The 19,176-nt window shown below is 44.6% G+C and overlaps 1 protein-coding gene across 3 annotated transcripts in view; it reads left to right on the top strand.

Moving 5' to 3' along the window:
- CCDC6 (coiled-coil domain containing 6) overlaps positions 1-19,176 on the top strand; it is a 162,948-nt gene that overhangs the window by 130,161 nt on the left and 13,611 nt on the right. Inside the window, exons 3-9 of one of the 3 annotated variants that reach the window (XM_063961767.1) lie at positions 8,439-8,579; positions 10,594-10,697; positions 11,823-11,983; positions 15,249-15,405; positions 16,356-16,456; positions 17,320-17,444; positions 17,526-17,648. In XM_063961767.1, coding sequence (XP_063817837.1) covers positions 8,439-8,579; positions 10,594-10,697; positions 11,823-11,983; positions 15,249-15,405; positions 16,356-16,456; positions 17,320-17,444; positions 17,526-17,633 — 897 coding nt within the window. In that variant the 3' untranslated portion in view covers positions 17,634-17,648. Of the gene's footprint in view, positions 1-8,438; positions 8,580-10,593; positions 10,698-11,822; positions 11,984-15,248; positions 15,406-16,355; positions 16,457-17,319; positions 17,445-17,525; positions 17,649-19,176 lie in introns of those variants that run through there. The other 2 variants (XM_063961765.1, XM_063961766.1) reach the window with 2 other exon arrangements.

Here is a 19,176-nt window from a genome sequence, read left to right as displayed (position 1 = left end):
TTTGTGGTTTGAGCTGGTATGTCTCTCGCCTTAGTTTAACAAAAATCCTTTCCTCGAAATGTCCGTCTCCCCTGGGCACAGTTCCTATAACTGAGGTCTGGAGGAGGGGCATAGAGGTAGGAGCCAGTTCACACCCAGTAAAAGTCTTTTCTCTTACGTCCTAGAGGATGCTGGGGACCCCGTAAGGACCATGGGGTATAGACGGGCTCCGCAGGAGACATGGGCACTATAAAGAACTTTTAGTATGGGTGTGCACTGGCTCCTCGCTCTATGCCCCTCCTCCAGACCTCAGTTAGATTTTGTGCCCAGAGGAGATAGGGTGCATTACAGGGGAGCTCTCCTGAGTTTCTCTGAAAAAGAATTTTGTTAGGTTTTTTATTTTCAGGGAGCATTGCTGGCAACAGGCTCCCTGCATCGTGGGACTGAGGAGAGAGAAGCAGACCTACTTAAGTGATAGGCTCTGCTTCTTAGGCTACTGGACACCATTAGCTCCAGAGGGAGTCGGAACGCAGGTCTCACCCAGCCGTTCGTCCCAGAGCCGCGCCGCCGTCCTCCTCGCAGAGCCGGAAGGTAGAAGCCGGGTGAGTATAAGAAGAAAAGAAGACTTCAAGGCGGCAGAAGACTTCAGATCTTCACTGAGGTAAGCGCGCAGCGGTAACACTGCGCGCCATTGCTCCCACACACTACACACACGGAACAGGCACTGATGGATGCAGGGGGGGGCGCCCTGGGCAGCAATAAACCTCTGGACTGGCAATATGGGTACATTAGGCTGCGGAGGCAGTAAATGCAGAGATCCCCCGCCATTTTTTGTATATTGAAGCGGGACCGAAGCCCGCTGCTGGAGGGGGCGGAGCTTGATCTCTCAGCACTAACAGCGCCATTTTCTCCACAGAACGCTGCAGAGAAGCTGGCTCCCCGGACTCTCCCCTGCTGAACTCGGTGACAGAGGGCTGAAAAGAGGGGGGAGGGGGCATTTTTAAGGCGCAGGGAGTGTATACGCATTGATTATATATATAAAAAGCGCTATCTGGCTTTTATTCCAGTGTCAGTTGGCGCTGGGTGTGTGCTGGCATACTCTCTCTCTGTCTCTCCAAAGGGTCTTGTTGGGGAATTGTCCCCTTATAGATATATCCCTGTGTGTGTGGGGGTGTCGGTACGTGCGTGTCTGCATGTCTGAGGCGGAAGGCTCGTCCAAGGAGGAGGTGGAGCAGGTGAGTGGTGTCTCCCCGTCGGCAACGCCGACTCATGATTGGATGGACATGTGGCATATGTTAAATGCAAGTGTGGCCTCATTACATAAGAGACTGGACAAAGAGTCCAGGGAAAAAGCAGGGAGTCGATCCACGGATTGGACTGGGTCACAGGGCCCCTCTGGGTCTCAAAAACGTCCCCTATCCCAAATAGTAGACACAGGTACCGACACGGATTCTGACTCCAGTGTCGACTACAATGATGCAAAATTACACCTAAGGGTGGCAAAAAATATTCAGTGTATGATTATTGCAATAAAAGATATTTTGCATATCACTGATGACCCCTCTGTCCCTGACATGAGGGTGCGCATGTATAAGGAAAAGAAACCTGAGGTAACCTTTTCCCCCATCCCATGAGCTTAACGAGTTATTTGAAAAAGCTTGGGAAACTCCAGATAAAAAACTGCAGATACCCAAAAGGGTTCTTATGGCGTATCCTTTCCCTGCACAGGACAGGGTACGTTGGGAATCCTCTCCCAGGGTGGACAAGGCTTTAACACGCCTGTCCAAGAAGGTGGTGCTACCGTCTCCGGACACGGCAGCCCTCAAGGAACCTGCTGATCGCAGACAGGAGACTACTTTAAAATCTATTTATGCGCATACAGGTGCTTTGCTCAGACCGGCAATAGCATCGGCATGGGTATGTAGCGCAGTTGCAGCATGGACAGATACCTTGTCAGCTGACCTTGATACCCTAGACAGGGATACCATTTTATTAACCTTAGCCCACATTAAAGACGCAGTCTTATATATGAGGGACGCTCAAAGAGATGTTGGGCTGCTGGGTTCCAGAGCCAATGCCATGGTTATTTCTGCGAGACTAGCTCTATGGACCCGCCAATGGACGGGTGATGCAGACTCAAAGAAGCATATGGAGGTTTTACCTTACAAGGGTGAAGTGTTGTTTGGGGAGGGGCTCGCGGACCTGGTTTCCACAGCTACCGCGGGTAAATCTACCTTTTACCTTTTGTTCCCCAACAGCAAAAGAAAACTCCACAGTATCAGATGCAATCCTTTCGGTCGCATAAGTCCAGAAGAGTTCGGGGCTCCTCCTTCCTTGCCAGAGGTAAGGGTAGAGGAAAGAGAACACCTGCTTCGGCTAGTTCCCAGGAGCAGAAGTCCTCCCCGGCTTCTACAAAATCCATCGCATGACGCTGGGGCTCCCCTAAGAGAGTCCGCACCAGTGGGGACACGCCTTCGACTTTTCAGCCAGATCTGGATTCTTTCAGACGTGGATCCTTGGGCGATGGAAATTGTTTCCCAAGGCTACAAGCTGGAATTCGAAGAGGTGCCCCCTCGCCGATTTTTCAAGTCGGCCTTGCCAGCTTCACCCCCGGAGAGGGAAGTAGTGTTAGCTGCAATTCAAAAGCTGTGTCAAACAGCAAGTGGTTGTCAAGGTTCCCCTGGTCCAACAGGGAAAAGGGTATTATTCAACCCTGTTTGTGGTCCCGAAGCCGGATGGTTCGGTCAGACCCATTTTAAATCTAAAATCCCTAAACCTGTACTTGAAAAAGTTCAAATTCAAGATGGAATCGCTCCGAGCTGTGATATCCAGCCTGGAAGGGAGGGATTTTATGGTGTCACTAGACATAAAGGATGCATACCTTCATGTCCTCATATATCCCCCTCATCAGGAGTACCTGAGATTCGCTGTACAGGACTGTCATTACCAGTTTCAGACGTTGCCGTTTGGGCTTTCCACGGCCCCGAGGATTTTCACCAAGGTAATGGCGGAGATGATGGTGCTCCTGCGCAGGCAGGGAGTCACAATTATCCCATACTTGGACGATCTCCTGATAAAGGCGAGATCGAGAGATCAATTGCTGAAGAGCGTGTCGCTCTCCCTGAGAGTGCTGCAACAGCACGGTGGATTCTCAATCTGCCAAAGTCACAATTGGTTACAACGACTCGGCTATCATTCCTAGGCATGGTTCTGGACCCGGAACAAAAGAGGGTTTTTCTCCCATTGGAAAAAGCCCAGGATCTCCAGAACATGGTCAGAGACCTGCTAAAACCAAAAAGAGTGTCTCTTCATCAATGCACTCGAGTTCTGGGAAAAATGGTGGCAGCCTACGAGGTTAGGTTTCATGCGAGGACTTTTCAGTGGGACCTTCTGGACAAGTGGTCCGGGTCCCATCTACAAATACATCAGAAAATAACCCTGTCCCCCAGGGCCAGGGTGTCTCTCCTGTGGTGGCTGCAGAGTGCTCACCTTCTAGAGGGTCGCAGGTTCGGCATTTAAGACTGAGTTCTGGTGACCACGGACGCGAGCCTCCGAGGATGGGGAGCAGTCACTCAAGGAAGAAATTTTCAGGGACTATGGTCAAGCCAGGAGGCTTGTCTACACATCAACATACTGGAATTGAGGGCCATATACAACGGCCTACGACAAGCGGAGAATCTTCTTCGCGACCTACCGGTTCTGATTCAATCAGACAACGTTACAGCCGTGGCTCATGTAAACCGCCAAGGCGGGACAAGGAGCAGAGTGGCGATGGCGGAAGCCACCAGGATTCTTCGCTGGGCGGAAAATCACGTAAGCGCTCTGTCAGCTGTCTTCATTCCAGGAGTGGACAGCTGGGAAGCAGACTTCCTCAGCAGACACGATCTCCATCCAGGAGAGTGGGGACTTCATCAGAAGTTTTTGCAGAGATAACAAGTCTTTGGGGAATTCCTCAAATAGACATGATGGCGTCACGCCTCAACAAGAAGCTTCGGAGGTATTGTGCCAGGTCACGGACCCTCAGGCAGTAGCAGTAGACGCCCTGGTGACACCATGGGTGTTTCAGTCGGTCTATGTGTTTCCTCCTCTTCCTGCAGACAATACTCATTGTTCCAGATTGGCCTCGAACGGCCTGGTACTCAGATCTTCAGGAAATGCTCACAGAAGATCCGTGGCCTCTGCCTCTCAGGGAGGACCTGTTACAGCAGGGGCCCTGCGTGTTCCAAGACTTACCGCGGTTACGTTTGACGGCATGGCGGTTGAACACCGAATCCTAGCTGGGAAGGGTATTCCGGAGGAAGTCATCCCTACTCTGATAAAGTCTATGAAGGAGGTGACGGCAAAGCATCATCACCTTATCTGGAGGAAATATGTATCTTGGTGTGAAACCAAGAATGCTCCTACGGAAGATTTCCATCTGGGACGGTTTCTCCACTTTCTACAGACAGGAGTGGATATGGGCCTGAAGTTAGGCTCCATTAAGGTACAGATTTCGGCCCTATCTATATTCTTTCAGAAGGAATTGGCTTCTCTCCCAGAAGTTCAGACGTTTGTGAAGGGAGTGCTGCACATCCAGCCCCCCTTTGTGCCCCCAGTGGCACCTTAACGTGGTGTTAAGTTTCCTGAAATCTCACTGGTTTGAGCCTCTTCAAACGGTTGAATTAAAATTTCTCACGTGGAAGGTGGTCATGTTATTGGCCTTGGCATCTGCAAGGCGGGTGTCCGAATTGGCGGCCTTGTCCCACAAGAGCCCCTATTTTATTTTCCATGTGGATAGAGCGGAGTTGAGGACTCGTCCTCAATTTTTGCCTAAGGTGGTTTCTTCATTTCATATGAACCAACCTATTGTGGTGCCTGTGGCTACGGGGGACTGGGAGGACTCCCAAGTCCCTGGATGTAGTCAGGGCCTTAAAGATTTATGTAGCCAGGACGGCTAGTGTTAGGAAAACAGAGGCTCTGTTTGTCCTGTATGCAGCCAACAAGGTTGGCGCTCCTGCTTCTAAGCAGACTACTGCTCGCTGGATCTGTAACACGATTCAGCAGGCTCATTCTACGGCTGGATTGCCGTTACCAACTTCAGTAAAGGCCCATTCCACTAGGAAGGTGGTCTCTTCTTGGGCGGCTGCCCGAGGCGTCTCGGCATTACAGCTTTGCCGAGCAGCTACTTGGTCGGGTTCAAACACTTTTGCAAAATTCTACAAGTTTGATACCCTGGCTGATGAGGACCTTGCGTTTTCTCAGTCGGTGCTACAGAGTCATCCGCACTCTCCCGCCCGGTTGGGAGCGTTGGTATAAATCCCATGGTCCTTACGGAGTCCCCAGCATCCTCTAGGACAGGCCTGGCCAACCTGTGGCTCTCCAGCTGTTGTAAAACTACAAGTCCCATCATGCTTTGCCACAGTTTTGCTATTAGGGAATGCTAAAACTGTGGCAAGACATGCTGGGACGTGTAGTTTCACAACATCTGGAGAGCCACAGGTTGGCCAGGCCTGCTCTAGGACATAAGAGAAAATAAGATTTTAAACCTACCAGTAAATCTTTTTCTCCTAGTCCGTAGAGGATGCTGGGCGCCCGTCCCAGTGCGGACTACATCTGCAAGACTTGTATATAGTTGTTGCTTTCATAATGGTTATTTTACAGTTAGAATCGGTCTTTGACTGATACTGGTGTTTTTTTTGTTCATACTGTTAACTGGTTGCGTATATTCCAGGTTATATGGTATGATTGGTGTGGGCTGGTATGAATCTTGCCCTTAGATTAACAAAATCCTTTCCTCATATTGTCCATCTCCTCTGGGCACAGTTCTCTAACTGAGGTCTGGAGGAGGGGCATAGAGGGAGGAGCCAGTGCACACCCATACTAAAAGTTCTTTATAGTGCCCATGTCTCCTGCGGAGCCTGTCTATACCCCATGGTCCTTACGGGGTCCCCAGCATCCTCTACGGACTAGGAGAAAACGATTTACCGGTAGGTATTAAAATCCTATTTTTTTGTGTACTATTTACCAGCCCGTTAAAATGACGGAACAACATAACAGTAATGTCAGTGCCGGTGGCTGTGCGCGCCCCAATGGAGCAACCCTTGAATTGCTCCGTCGGGCACCATCTAGTGGCTGTCTGCATGCAAAAACATGAATACCTCCCACAGAGGTGAGGAGCAGTGTTAGCTTTTTATTATATAGGATGAGTGTGCTTTATTGAAAGTCTGCAGTTATAAGGCCGGCCATCCACTACTCGAAACCCTGATACAGTAAATATAAAAGCCCTTCTTCAAATTCCAAACTCATGCTGACGTTTCTGATCCAGACATGGCTTTTTAAAAAAAAAAAAAAAAAAAAAAAGGTTTCAAAATTAGTAAAGTTGAATGCAGGCACTGTGGTACGACACTTAACTGCTAACAAGTGGTAGAATATAAAATAGCCATACAGGTGTGTCCTCGCACATCTATCCTCAATACACCATACACCGCGAGATGCCAGGCGTGAGGGAGGTGGAATATCCCAGGCAGCTCTGCTAACATTGGATGTCTTTTTATTTCGCAAATGCATCTTATTCGCATCACTATGTGAATAAGACGCACAAGCAGACTCTGCTGAATAAAATTTTATGTTGCATGCCTATATTGTGTGCGGCCGTGGCTGTATCTGCATAAGTAATGCTACATTAGTGTTTTCCAGGAAAACACTATAACATAGCATTTCATATGCAGATACAGCCATATTCTCACTCAGAATATAGGCATGCCGCAAAAGATGTAAATGCTCTCATGACTAGGCACGACCAGAAGGGCTATTTAATGTGACTGCAGCAAGGATGTAGGAGGACACATCTGTATCAATAAGGATTATATATGGGATGGAACTAAGGGCGCCTTATATGGAAAGATAGTGTGAGTGCTAATAAATCACTTCCTTGTGTATTTAGCGTGACAGCTGTTCTGAGAGACTCGTTTGCCAAGTATTTGACATTTGTGACAATTATAGTGAACAGTTATATTGTATCTATTATATTGGATCTGTAACAAAATAAAGTATGTAAATGATTATCTGGATCATCGTGTGGGCCCACTTTATACACTCTACAACTATGATTGAGTCCATGACTAGTACTGTACAATCTTAGAAGACATACAAACATATTTAATACAGTGAATTTGCACATAACATTAAAACAAAAACATGAGCTTATCTGAAATGCAAAACACACCCATGGTTACTGACTATAATCAGGTGGGGCAGATAAGCACCCCAGGCAGACAGTAGCCATCTAGCATAGAGGTGGGCAAAATACGGTGCTCGGGCAGGATGAGGCCCGTGAACTGATCCTGCCCAGCCTGCTGCCTCCTATCAGTGAGCAATGACAAGCTGCCCGACTGGCTGAGCTGCTCGTCATTGCGCTGCATTACCTCCGAGCCGTGGGCGCTGCTGAGGAAGCCTGGTCATGTTGGGTACAACCGGACGGATTACCTGTGGCATAGATTCTAGCATCATCGCCAGTGGTAACCCTAATGGATACTTTCAGTCTGGGAACTGATCTGCCACTTTGTGCAGATTTGGGCATATGGAATGACTGTATGCCGCAGGGCTTGTGCCAGTATTTCTGCTGTTTTATACAATGTACAATGTTATTGGGGGGGGGGTTGAGCACAGATAAACGTGACCTCTGAGTCCGAAGGATTGCAGTTTGTGGACTAGCCGTTGACCTACGTGGATGCTTATTCTGGTGCAAGTCAAGTGCTTCCTTTCTGCTGGTGCAGTTCTGGGGATGAGACATTGCTGCTGGAAGACTGTAATGCTAGACGTTCCTCACTAATCCATCAGCCTCTGTGTATAATCTATATTACACGCTGCAGCATTATACCCACTGCACATCCTTCCCGAGTGCCATTAGGTTCACAGGAAACTCTGCCAGATTGCTTGTATAGTACTATTAAACCTGCATGTAATCCAGCCCCACAAGTAATTCTCTGCTTGCTCTGTATATGATTCTGCAGGGATTTAGTGTATAGTGCCCCATTAGTATAGTGCATTCTCAGTGGTAATGAAATAGCTGTGTCCCTGTTAGGTTCAGTTTAAATATATTTTTTAATACAATTCAAAACACTGAATATGACTTTACAGGTAATCAAGTTACATTTTCAAAATAATTTGGGTACATCGTTCTTTTGCAATTTGTTGCTGATACTTTTTTAGGTACCTGAGAATATGAAACAAATACGTTGTCCTTCAAAGGGAAATTATTCTGTTTAGAAGATATTTATTTTTCTTCTATTTTTGATTGTGTGGCACAATAATCCATTGTGTAACATAGTCTGATTTATAGTTACATAGAAAATGTGTATCAAGAGACAGTTCTCTTTCCCAGCTATTGGCCAGTGATGGATTATATTGGAGATTTCTGCCGTCACAGTGCAAGCTTGTGGCTCACCTGTTCCTGCTCTTTCCCCTACTTGTCTGTTTAGTTGCAGCATGAAAAAGCGGAGCTTGAACAACACCTTGAGCAAGAACAAGAGTTTCAAGTTAACAAACTAATGAAGAAAATAAAGAAACTGGAAAACGACACCATCTCCAAACAACTAACACTAGAACAGGTACAACATGAGGTATTGTAGCAGCAACTCTGTATCCGTTCCTGACAACTGCAGCCTTACTGTCATTCTCTGCAGCTTCTAAACACTCGCACTAACCCTATTTATTTTATTTTTTTTAAAGCTTCCCGCTCCCCATTTCCCACCGCACCTCTCCACGTAGCTGCCGCACCGCTCTCCATAGCCCGCCGCACCTCCCCGTCTCCTCACAATCCGACTTTAAAAAAAAAAAACTGTCTGATTTGGCCCCGTTTCCGACAGAAGCACGCGGATCGGCGGCTATTCCCCCAATCCACATGTTTTCTGTCAAGTTGGGAATTCCCGACTTGTCGGGAAAAAAACTGCACTTTTTGAATAGGTTGGAACACCTTCCGACCGAAATCTGTCGGAAGCTGCCGTCTTTCCGACAAGACGGCAGCTTCTGACAGCTATTGAATACACCACATACTGTAGATGCAACTATTTGTGTAATTTTTGCATGTACTGAAAGGGTATTTCATGTGAATTGTATTATTTCTCAGCATATGTACCCCATCTCCCTACCTCCTTTTTTTTTTTTCTTTTTTTTCTTCTTTTTTTTTCTTTTCCTTTTGTACCTCTGTTCCTCCTCTTCTGTTTACTGTTGAAAATTTTATATTCATATTTATTCTAGAGAATAAATAAATCTTATTTGTAATACTTTTTCAGTGGCTGAAAGGTGCATTAACATCTGAAATGTGTCAACAAGCTTTTAAAGAAACGTATCTTACACTGTATGTATTGGCCACTAGATGGCAGCAAATTCCTTTTCATGAATTGGAGTAATGTACTTTGTGGTAGTGTGTTTTCAAAGAATGATTAATGCACACTAACCATATCCGCCAGAGGCATAAGCAGGAATTCTACAATTAGAAAAATAAATGTAATGTGTTAGAGACAAAAAAATAAAATAGAATGCGGCATAAATCTCAACATTAAAATGTAGATCTTCGACCATTCAGCTTAATAAAATTCACTTCATGAATCTTGCTAATTGTGCATAAAATTAACTTGAGGCATCACAGTACGAAACTCCCGGCTTATTGAATAGTTTCCTTGGTGTCAATAACTCACCCAGTGCTTCACATTTATTCTCAGGAGCCAAAATACTGCTCCGGTAACTGGTATACTATATTCTGTAACTTATTTTTTACTAAAATCGCAGAAAAACGGTAGAGCCAAAGCAATAATGACATTTTGCTGAAAGCAAAGTTAGTTAAATCTTCATGAAGGTGCCACAAAAAAATGAGCCTTTTAATACAGACAATTGCTTGTTTCTTTCACGTTGAAATCTGTACAAGTGCCTCTTTATTTTTCTCTGGGGGGAATTTAATTCCTGACACCGGCATAACCTGTTGTGGAATGGCAGATCACAGCTTGCAGGTAAAGCAAAATTTCCTTTGTACCCCATAGAGTTGATGTCCGCACTACCGTAATTGGATAGTATGTGTGCAGCCGGGTATTGCGGTGATGCCCGGCGGAACATCGGTTGTTGCATTCCCCCTTTATAGTCAAATAATTAATCTCTGTTGCATTCTAAAGACATCAGTTTTTTTTTAAATTTAACATACCATACTTTCAACCTTCATACCCGCAATTCCAACCTGGTTTTGCCTTGTAAATGATTGCCGCTTTAAAAAAAAAAAAGTGAGTTCGGCCGTAATCTCAGTGCTCCGGCGTCTTGCACTGCATTACGTCCGGGTCCGGCCGTTTCTATCAAACAATTTATAGTGCATATGTTGATAAACACTTTTTTTTATTTTTTTTTATTCTTCCCCCATGGGTTCAGTAAAATGCTCAGGGACTGCAGATGTACTGACATATCACCTTTATATATAATTAAAGTACCTATATAAAGGTATACACAAAAAATGTGTATCAGCCCAAAATCAACTCCTCTGTGTAAGATGCGTTATAAATACTTTATTTCTATTATCTCTTTGCTGTCTCCGTGCAGTGATGAAAGCCGATACGTTTATTTTCTAACACAAGTCTGTTTTTATGCACTCAGCTAAGACGTGAAAAAATTGACTTAGAAAACACCTTGGAACAAGAGCAAGAAGCGCTAGTTAATCGGCTCTGGAAGAGGATGGACAAACTTGAAGCTGAGAAGAGGTTAGTCGCCATGTGGTCTTGTGCTCAGAGGCTCTCTTGTTACTAAAGGCTGGACCAAAGGTCTGCGGATCCCATCTGTGATGGAAAATGCTGTTAAGATCTAGTTCTAGAAGGCTTGGTTTTATGTGGGGTTGGGGGGAGATAATTAAAATGTCACCTGATCTTAGTCTGAAAAGACGCCTGCAGCCTTGAATGGTGGTTACCCATAAAATGCTCTCACTGGTGATGAGGACTTACTCACTCTCCACCCCTGACAGGGAATATAAAAAAGTTTTTTTATTTATATTGTTTTGCAAGAGACCTATGAGTTTGTAGAGGAATGAGTTGTTGCTGATCTATTGCCACTCATAGGGAACTGAGCTAAGTGTATTGCTAACAGCAGGTGGCACTACAATACAGGTACCTGCAGAGTCATGTCTTTTTCGTCAGAACCATATCTAACCATATCAACATTTATTTACAAATTCCAAGTTTTTGGAAGTAGTTGAATTTGAATAGCTCCGGCATATTTTAATGTGCCTCGATTATTTGGAATGAGCTGTTCTAGATGTATACAACTTTATAGGTGAGAACAAGAGTCAACAATCGTCCTCTCGCACCCCAGCACTGCTTACTTCTGTATAGCTATCCATTTAGCCCAGGTGGCAACAAATTATTTTGACACATTTTCAGCGACTCCACATTCTCTTCACCCTTATTGTCAAGCAGTGTTACTCATCCTTATTCACTATAATTCTGCAATTTAATAACCAGATGAGATCTAATTTCATTATGAAGTTTTAACACGTGTGCAACTAGGGGGTCTGGGTCCTAAACGTGTGCAACTAGGGGGTCTGGGTCCTAAACTGTTTTTTGTGGTCCTCTGGATCTTAGACACCCAATACATTCAAATGGGTCTAACTACTGATTACTTGCCTTTTGTGTTGTGTGTCTGTTTGTGTTTTTGGCAGTTAGGATTCTGTTGTCCTGGTGATTATTATCACCACTGAGCGCATTACATAAGTGAATTATTATTTTTTGTTTCCCGTTAATGGCTTTTTAATGATTGTATCAACATAAGTACATGAGTAAACTGTGACTTCTCCCTTTGTAAAAATGCTCCACTCATTGCTAGCTTGTTTGTAGAATTTTACAGGAGAAATTAGACCAGCCTGTGTCTGCACCACCGTCACCGCGCGACATATCTATGGATATAGATTCTCCAGAAAACATGATGAGACACATACGCTTCCTAAAGAATGAAGTAGAAAGGTTGAAGAAACAGCTAAGAGCCGCTCAGCTACAGCGTAAGTATACCACTACTCCTGCAGGTGCAACTATACGGTTCTTGTGTTTCTTGCCTGCCTCATTCTGTGTTTAGCATATCCCATTGGATTGATGTATATAGCCCATCCCATGGTGAGGGTCGATTTTATCAATGATTGGAGAACTGTACTACTTAAGCAGAGTTGTCCTAAATCAGTGGTTCTCAACCGCGGTCCTCAAGTACCCCCAACAGTTCATGTTTTCCAGGTCTCCTCACAGGATTGCAAGTGAAATAATGTGCTCCTCCTGTGGGTCTGTTAAAATGTGGCGGTGAGTAATGAATACACCCGTGCACCAGCTAGGTGACCTGGAAAACATAAACTGTTGGGTTCACTTGAGGACCGAGGTTGAGAACCACTGTCCTAAATTACCAATTGGGTGAGACTAGACACAACCGCTGCATTTGTGGGCTACAGAGCCTTAACCTTCCAGGTTTATACGTTTAATTTATGTAAATTGGAGCACAAAACTCATACGCAGGTGATGTAACATATAGTAACGCATCTTATTCTTAGACATTTAAGAAAATAAAGATAATGGTGTATTTGCTATGCATTACAGATACTTGTGTACCAAGGTTCATAAATTTTTTGCTCCCTCATATTCTGTGGTTTATTTCCACTTCTCACTATTCCTTTTTAACATTTTTAACACATTTAACATTTTTGTATGGGAATACATCAATTTGAGAGAGAGAGACACACATTATAGCCAATACAGCAGTGTTTCCCAACTCCTGACCTCAGGGAACTCTAGTAGTGCATGTTTTACAGATCTCCTAGTTGGAGCACAGGTGTATTCATTACTGGCTGACACATTTGAAAAGATCCACAGGTGGTTAGTTCAATTGCGATACTGAGGCAATCTAATAAACATGTAATGTTAGGGGTCCCTGAGGAGTGGAGTTGGGAAACACTGCAATACAGTATGATAGTTACTGCAATGTCAATAGCGTCTATATGCCTGAAAGCACTCAGCAGCAAAGTGTCCTGGAAATTATTTAAAATAGTTTGATATGTTTTAATAGCTATAACACCACCCTCCCCCCCCCCCCCCCCCCCCCCTAACCCATTGGGCCAACTCACTGGTAATGCCAGTATCTACCCACTAATCTAATACCCACTGATTAGTTACTTATGCCCCTTTCACACCGCCAATGCGGGATCCCACCCGGGAATTGGAAACTGGTCCTTCCCGGGTGTGATCCGGCATTGGACGCTGCTGCTGGCTTCCCCGACCGGGCAATATGCCGGGCGAGTTGCCATAGCAGTGGTGGGTGGAGGTGGCGCTGGAAAATGAGACCATGCTCTCCCTGTTGTAGTGAACGGGTCCCGGGTCGCTTCGACCCGGGAGCCCATTTACGCTGCCATTGACCAGGTATTCAACCCGGGAATAACACTGCTTTATTCCTGGGCTGATTTGCCGGGTCAGGCGACCCGGGATTTCAGCTATGGTGCTTTCACACCGCACGCTGACCTGTTCGACCCGGCAATATGCCGGGCCGATACCGGGTTATTTGTGCGGTGTGAATGGGGTATAATGGAATCATATACTTCATTTAATGCTGCCATGCATGAAAATTATTTGCTTACGTCATCAGTGAAGATATTTCCTGCAGACCGAGTTGGGAGATCACATGGTACAGAGTACATTACACACTCCACTCCTGTGATTACATGTGCTGTGTGATCCCCATGCACTGTGTATTGTAGGCCACATGATACGAAAGCTGTCAGCTTACACCACATTCTGTGAAAGAGAGCATTAGTCACAGCGGAGCTATACAGAGGGAGCCACAAGTGAAGGTAGCTTGTTGCCTGTCAGTGGTATAAACAGATGCACGTGCTGTTATCAGTTACTGATTTTCTGCCTTAGTAACATTACTTCCCTATCTGTTGTTAGTACTCTTGTCCTTTGTTAAAGTTTTTCTTCATAAGGCCCCCTTTCTGTGCGGATCACACATACCGCCTGCTCTGTTTGATATCCGTTAATGCAGTAATAAATCATGTGTGCTAAAGCAATCCGACCCACATGTTCCCAGATAAATCGGGCTTGACGAATGCCTCAAAGTAAGCAAGGACACAGCTAGGATCAAATGTCATGGGCAATCATCTGTTTTCTTGGTATTTCCAGTAGATAACAAAGTGTTTGTACAGGGTTTCCTATCTGTGAATCTGATGTCCTCATTCATTCAAAAAGCAATGGAGGAATAGTGGGGCATACACCTTAGTCCAGTGGTTTCCAAACTTTTTTGAATCACGGCGCCCTAGAATATCAGAATTTTTTTCACGGCGCCCCTAGGCCAAAAATGTCTTATTGAGAAATTTAGAAAGAAATATTACATTAAGTAGATTGCGTTTATATGTCATCCTTAGGGTCAGTTGTGTGGTGAGGGACAAGATTTGCTTCTGTTTGGCCACATATTTTATGACTGGCAGCCACCAGCACAGGTTTTACCTATTATATTGACTATGAATAATTTGAATTGGTCCTGGACCACCAACCCAGGGCACCCCTGCAAGTGTCCCGAGGCACCTCAGGGAGCCACGGCACACTGTTTGGGAACCTCTGCCTTAGTCAGTTGTCCTCCAATGTCTCCCATTACTGGCAGTAATTAAAGCATCAAAAGAGAAAATAATTGCAGGATGGAGTTGAGCTTGTTCACATAACTTATTCCACTGGTAGGCAGCATGTAGTTCTAGCTACTGGCTAGAATGCTGGGACTATGGTTCTAACACTGCTTAAGTGTGGCCTGTTTTATTTACTGATATATTGTGGCATTCACACAGGTTCTAATGCTAAATAAGTATATTAATAGAGTAGATACTGTTCTATAATAGCCATCTCTCACATGTACAGGTCCTTGATAATGAGTTTCTTTACACAGCTCTTTTCTTCAGCATCCTCTCTATATATCCAGCTAATGTGTGTTTCATCCCATGTCCCCAGGGTTTTTCCCCATATATCAGAGGGCAGCGATATGTGAGATCTAACCCTGCTCACTAAATATAGGTGTGGTGAACCTGTGGTAACACACACTACTGCATTAATCAGCATCTGCTGTCTGTGCTTTGCCTTTCTCCACACTTTTCACCATTTAGACGCTTGTTCGAAATGTCTCTGGGTAATTTTATCACGTTTAGGTGCATATCTGCAAGTACTTATACTTTTTGTTTTATAGAAAAATAGTTGCTATAACATTGTAGCTGTATCTTCATTCTTGTATGGGGCATGCCTGTATTTTAGACACTGAGAAAATGGCCCAGTATTTGGAGGAGGAACGTCATATGAGGGAGGAGAACTTGCGGCTTCAAAGGAAACTACAGAGAGAAATGGAGAGACGAGAAGCTCTGTGCAGACAGCTGTCAGAAAGCGAATCCAGCTTAGAAATGGACGATGAGAGGTGGGATTTGTTTTTTTCTGACTTTAAACTTTTTTTCCCGTCTAAAAAATAAAAAATAATTTTTTTCAGATATAAAAATACCCCAGAACTTATGGTGCTGTGAGCGTGCTCAGCTCCAGTTTTCCTAACAAACATGGCTTTCTGGCCTGATCTCTTCTGCAGATAATGATATGATGAGCACTGCGTATGCTCAGGAGGCCGAATTATTCAAATATACGCATCTGTCTGGATCTGTGAGGCTATTCTGCATAGCATGGAAGTTAGCTAGGTCTCTACTTGCAGCTGGATGAGAGAAACTGGGCGGTAACTGCGCATTTGCACTTTGCATAAATTTGGAATGGGTGTGTAGACTGTAATTGCGGCCTAATCCAAGGTCAGTGTACGCAGAGATCCAATTTCACATGGATCTTTTGCACCCTGGATAGGATTGTATAGGATAGTATAAATTTGTGGTAATGGCCGTTCTGAAAAGCAGATGTATGCAGGCGGATATCCACAACTATTTTGCAACACAATGTGGCCACAGATGCGGGTGCTTGGCATGCGTCTCCGAATCAGACCCTTTGGGGATCATTCAGTTTTTTTTGGACACCCAAACTAATGGGTGCCCGTCTCAGCAGTTCAATTGTTGCTCTGATCAGGCGCCCATTACTTCTTATGCGCCCAAAAGCACTGGGTTTAGCAAAACGGGTAAAGTCCTGCCTGTGATGCAGTCTGGGCACTTTTCTGCTTACCACTTCAGGAGGCAGTGAGCAGAAATGTCATTGTCTGCTGTACTCGAGCCTGCGCGGCAGAACAATGGAATTGCTGCCGGCGCTCAAATACCAATTGAATTGCCCCTTTTTTTTATCTAATTTCAAACACTTTAAGTAACATTGAAGTAGAAATATTCTACATTAGCAAGTACATATTACAGCTTTTATTAATAACTTTTTTGGTTTTGCTCACAGGTATTTTAATGAGATGTCTGCGCAAGGATTGCGACCACGCACTGTGTCCAGCCCAATTCCCTACACACCATCCCCAAGTTCCAGCCGACCGATTTCCCCAGGTAATTGGTTTTCCCATTTACTTTTTACTGCTGGAAGATTGTGTAATGACATAATAGGTCAGCAGACATAGTTTATTTAGAGGTTAGTAAGGCGCTTTACACTGTATCTTGTAATAAATGAATTCAGTAACTGAAAAGGATTTGACTTGGACTGTAATGGGTACAGGTGTGACGGAAGGACAGAAGACAGCATTGTAGTAGGTGGGGATATTCAGTGGAGTGTATCAGGGAGGGATTTATTAGTGAGATTACTCTCTAAGGGAAGGGTAGGACTTTTGTAGATAATACAAGCTAACAAGTTTACTTCCCAAATAGCTGGTGTGTGGGCTCATACAGTAAAATGCAAGAATTCAAGGCAGCACCTTTTACTGTTAATAATAGGTTTGTATTAATAAAGTGAGAGGTTATGCTCCGAATATGTTGCACGCTGCATCTTCAAAGCGTAACTACTCTCATTTACTTGTGTGTCTACAGGGAGATTTTTATTCTTATCAAGAAAAGCACTAGAACGCCTGTCTGGCACTCCCCATAGAGCTGTTGTATTAATTTATTTATTGAAACTAAATGTAATGCAAACCAATGGACAGAAGAGGCAGTATTTCTCCATAACATCAGTGGGTTTCATAGCTGCTGATGCTGCTATTGTATATACAGCAGTAAGGTGTTACCAGGGTGTGCGTGGCCTGTACTGTTCTCTATGGTATATGGAGCTGGGGGGAAATAGTACTGATAAATGCTGATTAATGTTTTGCACATTTATTGATGAATGTTACAGCCTGGGCTTCTATCTCTGGGCACACATATTCCACTAAACCAAACTAAAAGGTTACTGCTATATGTGATAACGCTGTTTTGTGTTTTAGGCTTGTCCTATGCAAGTCATAATGTGGGGTTCACACCACCTACCTCCCTCACTAGAGCTGGAATGTCCTACTTCAACTCTCCAGGTTTACACGTGCAGCACATGGGTTCCTCCCACGGAATCACGGTGAGTATCAGATGGACTGATCACTAATACTGAGCTCTTCCTGCACTTACATACTGATACTTCATACTGTATTTAATTCAGATACACAGAACAGACAGAAGGAATGTAAGAAGAGGAGCTAACCTACAATCGAACGTACATTTGAAAGTGAAACTCTTATTTTGTAATCTGCACCTTGCTTCTCATTAAAACATGTAATTAAAAAGGTTGCACTTTACATTTAGACAATAATAAACATTTTAGTGTTTGGTGCAGTCCACTTTTTATTTACTCTCTTTTGTAAACATTTTTAAGCATTTAACCCAAATAACTTCTTTTATTAATTACTTATTACTTCTAATAATACGACATACCTATTTTGGCCTGCTGAGCATGGATCATGCCTTTCAGCACACTGTGATTAGCTGTCACATTGGATACATTCATTAAAGCCACATACAGCATTGTAAAAGGATGGAGTGGTTCTGACTGTGCTGTTCTAAAAGGGTAAAGAAGCTCTGCTGCCTCAGTCCTTAAAAGGGTCCCCCCAACCCTATACAACAATGCAAAAGAACGAAAAGGATTTGTGGCACTGAGCCAATACAGTATGAAATAATAAACCTGATGGGTTAAGCATATACAAATTACAGAGATACTGAATAGTAAAAACATATGTTTATTTCTGGAAAAGTTTTAAAATTCAAAATGACATGTCTAAAGGTGGGTACACACTAATAGATATATCTGCAGATCAATTGATCTGCAGATATATCTATGTACGGATCGGGCAGTGTGCTGTGCATACACACTGCCCGATCCGTCGGGGGACTGACGTCATGAACGGGGCGGGCGCCCGCCCAGTTCAGCTGTCAATCACCGCCGGCCACCGCAGCATGTGTACGGGCGGTCGGACGACCGCCCCGTACACACACAGCGACGCGCCAATATATCGGTAGATATATTGGCCGTCGGCTGTGCTGCGCGGCCGACGCGATACGTCTGTGAACGACGGAGTTCACAGACGTATCGACCGTACACACTGGCCGACGGTCCCGCGATATATCGGCCGTTCAAGAGAACGGCCGATATATCGACCAGTGTGTACGGGCCTTATGGCTGCTTGGAATGGAAATCTGGTAATGGATGAGAGCAAAGGACAATCAATTATTTGCTCCCAAGCACTGAAAAATGGACCAAATCTGTTGTTCATGCAAATTGGTTAAAGCTTGTGATGTAACCAATTAATCTGAACGACAGGTTTAGTCCATTTTCCAGTGTTTGGGAGCTCTCATCCGTTACCAGATTTTCGTTCCAACCAGCTAGATCTGGCAGATAACTGTATTGTGTATGCCCAGCCTAAGGGTAAAACCTGCAGGAGCTCAATTGTAACAGATGAATAAATGATTTTATGAATAGATGGAACAGTGTTGCCAGTAAAAATTGACAATTTCTTTTTTTCTCTGACGTCCTAGTGGATGCTGGGAACTCCGTAAGGACCATGGGGAATAGCGGCTCCGCAGGAGACTGGGCACAAAAAGAAAGCTTTAGGACTACCTGGTGTGCACTGGCTCCTCCCCCTATGACCCTCCTCCAAGCCTCAGTTAGATTTTTGTGCCCGACCGAGCAGGGTGCAATCTAGGGGGCTCTCCTGAGCTTAGATAAAAGTTAGTTTTAGGTTTTTTATTTTCAGTGAGACCTGCTGGCAACAGGCTCACTGCATCGAGGGACTAAGGGGAGAAGAAGCGAACCTGCC

The sequence above is a fragment of the Pseudophryne corroboree genome, chromosome 3 (genome assembly GCF_028390025.1).
Source record: "Pseudophryne corroboree isolate aPseCor3 chromosome 3, aPseCor3.hap2, whole genome shotgun sequence".
In the NCBI taxonomy this organism is placed as follows: Eukaryota; Metazoa; Chordata; class Amphibia; order Anura; family Myobatrachidae; genus Pseudophryne; species Pseudophryne corroboree.
The sequence above is the reverse complement of the archived record's forward strand: the minus strand, read 5'-3'. Positions and strand labels throughout refer to the sequence as shown.